Below are 6,474 nucleotides of genomic sequence, written 5' to 3' on the forward strand. Positions count from 1 at the left end.
GACAGGCACCCAAACTACAGAGAAGCCTTGTCTCAAAAAACCAAAATAAATAAATAGATAGATAGATAGAAAAAAAAAAAAAAAAAAAAAAAAGAAAACAGGAAGGGCTTGTAATTACAACCTTATTAAGACAAGGAAGCTGGATACTACCAGGGGGTCAGGAGGCCCAGCAGGGGCCAGACTGGGTTCCTAGGGGGTCACATCAGAACAGCTCCTGCTCTGCCCTTCCAGCTCCGAGCTTCATGGCTGGCATTCTTCTAGATGCTTATTATGGGCTCCCTGTCCTTGGGGAGCAGGGTTGGGAAGAGTCATGGTGTTTGATACCTGATTTGTAAACTGCTGTAGGCATGGCTGCTGGCATTGAGTTCACTTTCTCCTGGGCCCAAAGGAAGGCATACCTGGGGATCGATACCCACCACTAACCTCGCCTTGTCTGTTTTATTTTTCTTCTTCTCCGTGTCCGTTGCTTCCTCCTGTTTCTCAGTGTCTCACTTTCTAAAAGGTAGGTCTGAAACCACACCTCGATGCTTGGCCTCTCTGCCCTGCCTTTCTTCCAGCCAGCTTTGGCTTGGCTGCTCACTGTCTCCCATGCCCACCTGGCTCTCCTGGGCTGGCTTCTGCTTGCTGCTTTAGCCTGATTGATACAGGCACTGTCTGTCTGTCTGCTCCTCTTTCTGCCTCACTTGTGAGATCTGGTGCTTGGCTGGCTTTGCAGCCTTGCCTTGCTGGAGGCTTACTTCATTTGTCCTGGTTTCTTAAAGAAAAGAGCTTTTGTCACCCATACCCCTAGGCTGGGCCCTCTTCCACGTATCAGGTGGGAGGCGGGGCTTCCAGGAATAATTTCACCCCATTTCCAAGTGGCACCTAGAGCCATGCTGTAAACCTGGCTGAGTTAAGTGGGATATCCTTTCCAGGATATGTACCAAAATGAAACTGTGGGGCCTCAAGGTAAGGGGGTACAGTCAGGACTATGGTCACTGTGGGCTCTCACCCCTCCCCACTTTTCCCAGGCAGTTTGTGCACTTGGCTGTTCATGCAGAAAACTTCCGCTCAGAGATTGTCAGCGTGAAGGAGATGAGAGACATTTGGTCCTGGATCCCTGAGCGTTTTGCCCTCTGCCAACCTCTCCTGCTCTTCTCCTCTCTGCAGCATGGGTACAGCTTAACCAGGTGAGGCACCCCCAAGACTGTGCACGTCACACTCTGTTCTTCACTTCAGGAAATGAGCCTTTGAACCTGAGTTCTGATAAGGTCTTGCAGAATCAGGAGCCTCTTATCCTGGCCTTCGGTCATTCCCAGGCTACATAGACTTTGAAAATCATTGCTGAATGCAGCACAGTTGAGGGCCCTGTGTGGGTATCATAAAGATACAGAAACCAAAGTCCCCATCTGAGGAGCTCAGAATTATTAGGGAGATGTCATCTGGACAGCTGGCCCTGGCCTCCCTGCTACCCTTACCCCCTGTGTCCATCACAGTCCTGGACCAGATACCCCTTTTTTGTGTCTCTATCTGTGTAAGCACCCGGTATTCTAGCAGGGGCACATTGCCCTTCAAGCTGGATTGGTTGGGTCCAGTTAGTGTTCAGGTCTCAAATGACAGCTCACAAACTCTGGACCACCCTCCCTCAACCCCAAGTCTCCTGCCTGCAATCACACAAACATTTCAGCTTAGCTAAGAGTCACGTCTCACCAGGTGGTGGTGACGCACACCTTTAATCCTGGCACTCGGAGGCAGAGGCAGTTCTGAGTTCGAGGCCAACCTGGTCTACAAAGTGAGTTCCAGGATAGCCAGGGCTACACAGAGAACCCCCATCCCCGGCTCCTTCCAGCCCCAGGGATGCCTGAGCATCTCAGTGGCAAACCTCTCACCTTCCTCAGTTCAGGGCTGAGCTTTCCCCTGCTTCTCTGGTTCCTGCTTCTCTGTAGCTTCCAGCTTTGCCTGAGGGAGAATTCACCTAATCTTCTCTTTTGTCACACCTTGGCAGCCTGGCCTGGCCCAGGTGACATTGCAAGGTCCTTGGCCACTGTGGAGAGAGGTGGTGGTAAAAGAGGGTAGTCCCCAGGCCTCTCTACCCTGATCTTGGGACTGACAGTGGCCTGCTAATTGGAGGGCATGCAGGATAGCATGTGGTCTCTGCCCCCAGGTTCTATTTCCAATGTGAAGGACACGAGCCCACCCTCCTGCTCATCAAGACCACGCAAAAGGAGGTGAGGAGCCTGGTTTACTGGGCTGGTGCCAAGGTCTGAGTATGGATATGGTTCTCTCGAGAGCCACAGGGGAAGACAGAATGGCCCTGAGGGTACACTCCCGTAACTCAGTCCTCTCCATGACCTTTGCCCTCAGTGGTGGGAGAACATAGCATACAATACCCCTAGGCTGGGACGCGGTCTCTCAGCACGCCTGAATGAGAGGACAGGTCTGATGACAGAAGTCTCACGCCAGCCTTCCTCCCTAGGTTTGTGGCGCTTACCTGTCGACAGATTGGAGCGAAAGAAATAAGTTTGGAGGCAAACTGGGCTTCTTTGGAACCGGAGAATGCTTTGTTTTTAGGGTGAGTTGGGCTAAGTGTGGAGTTCCTCCGCCCCTTCCTTCCTTCCTTGGCTGTTCCTGTCTCTTCAAACATTCTGAGAACTTAATCAGCCCTCCAAGACTGAGTGTAGGCCCAGCATCTGTCCTGGGCCAGGGAATTGTCACAGAAGCTGGCTCGAGGGGCTCAGACGTCCCCCCAGCACAAGAGCCTTGTTTCATCTTCATTGTAGCGAGTACCCTAAAACATACTCTGTTTTTACTTCTGGGGTTTGCTGGTTAGGCTATGAGTGCCCCAAAAGCTAGCAGGACCTCATTTGCTAATGTGATGTGCCATTGCCACAGCCCTCTTAGGGATCCACCCACAGCCCTCTTAGGGATCCACCCACAGCCCTCTTAGGGATCCACCCACAGCCCTCTTAGGGATCCACCCACACCAGAGTTGTGGCATGGAGATGGGCAGTGGCTTTGGAGCAGGAAGGCCCAGGGAGGTGCCCCACGCCAGTTACTCTGACTGCCACCCATTCTTCTCCAGCTGCAGCCAGAGGTGCAGCGTTACGAGTGGGTGGTCATCAAGCACCCAGAGTTGACCAGGCCGACATCCTTCAAGTCCTCAGAGACTGCAGCTGCTCCTTCCCTCCTCAGCCACTCTGTCTCTTCAGACCCTGCTGATCGGCTGTCTCCTTTCCTGGCTGCCCGGCACTTCAACCTGCCCTCCAAGACGGAGTCCATGTTCATGGCTGGGGGCAACGACTGCCTCATCATTGGTGGGCACCTCTTCCCTTCCCTTCATTCAGTCTGGGAGGAGGACATGGGAGCTTGAGGGGAGCGGAAACCTCTGTGCCCGGTCCTCGCTGACTAGTGGTCAACAAAGTAGACATCTCCGTTAGAAGAAAAGGAGCTGGGTTGTTGGGGGTAGACCAGTATGAAAGATGGGAGGTATGGGCTAGCAGACAAGCAATAGCCAGGACAGCCAGGCCCGGGTAAATTTGGGGTTCTAGAGGAACCCCTGTAGTCCAAGGAGCTCTTTACTGAGATTGCTATTTAGCAGACCCTTCAAGGACAGAGATGATGGCATATGTGGGTATGGGGTGGATGTTGGAGCAGAAAGACATCTGTTCCCTTGCATTTCCCACAGGGGGAGGAGGTGGCCAAGCACTCTACATCGACGGGGACCTGAACCGAGGCCGCACTGGACACTGCGACACTTTCAACAACCAGCCCCTCTGCTCTGAGAACTTCCTTATCTCTGCTGTGGAGGCTTGGGGCTTCCAAGACCCTGACACCCAGTGATGGGTCTGCGCTGGTAGTGACTGAGCCTCGTTGTGGGGTGACGGGGTGGAGGCCAAGCTACCTCTTGAGGGAGCAGGGCATGAGTGAAACAACATCCCTATGAAGCAGGCAGGCTTGCTGTGCAGTGGGGACGTCCTGCTTGGACTTGTTAGGCTAGGACCCCTGCACCCTACTGTTTCTGAGCTCAAGGGGCTATTATGCCCCCAGCCCTGTCCAGTGTCTGCCCTCACCCAGGGTCCTGGGTTGCATGGAGGTGTCCCAAGGTACTTGGGAGGAGTACCCAAGATTGCCAGGGCTACATTGCTCTGCCTCTGGCCCTCAGCCCCTGTAGGGAAAGGACAAATGAATCTTGCCAAATGTGGGTCTCTGGTGCCCCCTGCTGGTCCTCTGACCCCCTGCGCTCCCCTGAGCTATGTTTGCTGCTGCAGGACAGGATAGGGGAGGGCAGGATGTGTGCAGAGCTCTGCGGCCCCTCCTGTCCTAGAAGGGACAAACTCGGGAAAGCTGTCTTGTCTTTGTGTTTCTGCAGAGCCTGCAGCTCTTGCTGCACCTCACTGCAAGTCCACACCTGAAGGTGGCCTCTGGAGAGACTTTCCTTGACCAGCGTGGCCAGTCAGCTCCATTTCCAGGGTTCCCAGAGCTGACTGGACTCTGAGGCTTTTTGCCCACCTTCTGTCCATCCTTGTAGCCTCCTTGGAATCCTGTAGTCTTGGTGACTCTGTTCCTTTCCTCGTCGCTGTAATGACTGAAGCCCAGGATCACCCGAATCCTAGCATGGCATGCTTGTCTCAGTCCAGCCTTCTGCCTGCCCAGGCCTGTGGTTCCTTAGACCTGTTCATACAACATCTGATAAAGCAGTGTGACTTCTGATCTCTGCCGTCACTATGGCTAGCCACATGTCATGTTTTCTGTGTGCTACCCTTCTCCCGTTATGGCCTTCCAGTCCCTGGATGTCTGTACTTCTTGAGCCCTGTACTGACCTGGCACCACAGATGCCAAGGAAAGTGCTGCCTCTGAGGACTGTAGCAAGCTCCATTTCCCCGTGACCTCCCGCCCACCCTGTGACCTCCCTCAGCTGGTCCTGAGGGTCTAGGCTCCACAGAGGAAGAGAGAAGAAGTAACCCAAATGGCTGGCTGGGGCCGCAGAAGTCTGGATCATAAGAACAGTTGCCTGGTTCCCACATGACTGCGTCTGGCATGCCTGGGTCAGCATGTATCACACCCGTGCTTGCCTCCACACTGATATCACACTTGCTGTGAGAGTTTCATCCGCCCCTGCCCCATCTAGTCATATCAGCTCTCAGCACGGCCACAGTGGCACAAGAGGCAGGGCAGGGAGGAGTTCCCTGAAATTTTGGGCCACCTGGTAAACCCACATAGAACTTGGACTCTGTGCAGTGAACAGTTCTCCTGACATGCTGGCCTCTACGACACAGGTCAACCTGACTCTAGAGGGAAGGAGTCCTGGGAGGAGCTGTTGCTGCTCGCTCTGCAAAGTGGTAGCCCGTGCCGCCATTCCTCTGAGCCTGCTGTCCTTGACCTGCACCTCCAACTTCAGTGTTCCTTTAAGGCCATCTTGATTTTTGTGATTGTTGTTTCTGGCAAGTTCTTACTAGGTAGCCTATTTGGTCTGGAACTCACTATGTAGCCCAGGCTACCCTGGAAATGGCTATGTAGCCTACGTTGGCCTCAAAATCATGACCTGCCTCAGCCTCCTAAGTGTCAGGTTCGTAGGCATTAAGCCCTTTCCTGTTGCATTAACTCCTCGACGTTGAGCTTGGTCTCCAGCCAGAAGGCCCTAGGACATTCCTAGGCTGTGCCATCATGATGCTCACCCATGCATTGCTACTGGGACTCAGAAGACTTTCAGAAGCAGGTTAAGTTAACTGAGCAGTGTGTGCAGGGCCCTGTAAGATTCCTGACTGGGTAGTAGATTCTTGTTTTGTGTGGCCCCACTGGCCTTGCTGGGGTCCAGTGCAAGAAGACTGGTCAGTGCTTAGTCACAATTGCATCATAAGCAAAGTTCTTAGCTTTTACCCACAACATTCTCAGTTTTTTAAATTTAATATCTCCTTTTTCCTGACATTTCTGCCAAAAGATGTGTCATTTTCTTTGTATTTTTATTCTTATCACTCTTTATCTGATGCTAAGTGTTTCCACTTAGTATTTAATAATGTTTTCTATTATTTATTAGCTTTTGATGTAAAAAAAAAAAGCTAGAGTTTGATGGCATTGAATAAGGAGTTTTATCATCACTTAAACATTTGTTTTTAAAACAAATATTGAACTTAATATAAACTAGTTCATTAAAGTAATTTTGTTACTGTAAACCACGTGCCTTTGGGGCCTCAGAAAATCAGTCTGTACTCTGATTATGACAAGAGCCAGTTTCATGCAGCTCAGACTAGCCGTAGACGAAGCTTTCCCTGAACTCGTCCGTGTGCTTCTGCACCCCATATAATTGGCTCACAGGTGTGTGCCACTATGCTTGGTGACAACTCACTTTAAAAATATTTCATGAGACAGCAGTGACTGTTCGCATTTTAAGAATTTCTCTTCTAGCCGGGCGGTGGTGGCGCACACCTTTAATCCCAGCACTTGGGAGGCAGAGGCAGGTGGATCTCTGTGAGTTCGAGACCAGCCTGGTCTACAAGA

At 52.0% G+C, this 6,474-nt stretch overlaps 1 protein-coding gene across 3 annotated transcripts in view; it reads left to right on the forward strand.

The window, feature by feature from the left end:
* Positions 1-6,445, forward strand: part of Tbc1d24 (TBC1 domain family member 24) — a 7,891-nt gene extending 1,446 nt beyond the window's left edge. The window contains exons 2-8 of one of the 3 annotated variants that reach the window (XM_026780683.1): positions 485-502; positions 1,011-1,169; positions 2,144-2,207; positions 2,456-2,551; positions 3,062-3,293; positions 3,665-3,832; positions 4,349-6,445. In XM_026780683.1, the coding sequence (XP_026636484.1) occupies positions 485-502; positions 1,011-1,169; positions 2,144-2,207; positions 2,456-2,551; positions 3,062-3,293; positions 3,665-3,819 (724 nt within the window). In that variant the 3' untranslated portion in view covers positions 3,820-3,832; positions 4,349-6,445. Of the gene's footprint in view, positions 1-484; positions 503-1,010; positions 1,170-2,143; positions 2,208-2,455; positions 2,552-3,061; positions 3,294-3,664 lie in introns of all 3 variants that reach the window. The other 2 variants (XM_026780682.1, XM_026780684.1) reach the window with 2 other exon arrangements.
* Positions 6,446-6,474: the final 29 nt, after the last annotated feature.

The sequence above is a fragment of the Microtus ochrogaster genome, chromosome 7 (genome assembly GCF_000317375.1).
Source record: "Microtus ochrogaster isolate Prairie Vole_2 chromosome 7, MicOch1.0, whole genome shotgun sequence".
NCBI lineage: Eukaryota > Metazoa > Chordata > Mammalia > Rodentia > Cricetidae > Microtus > Microtus ochrogaster.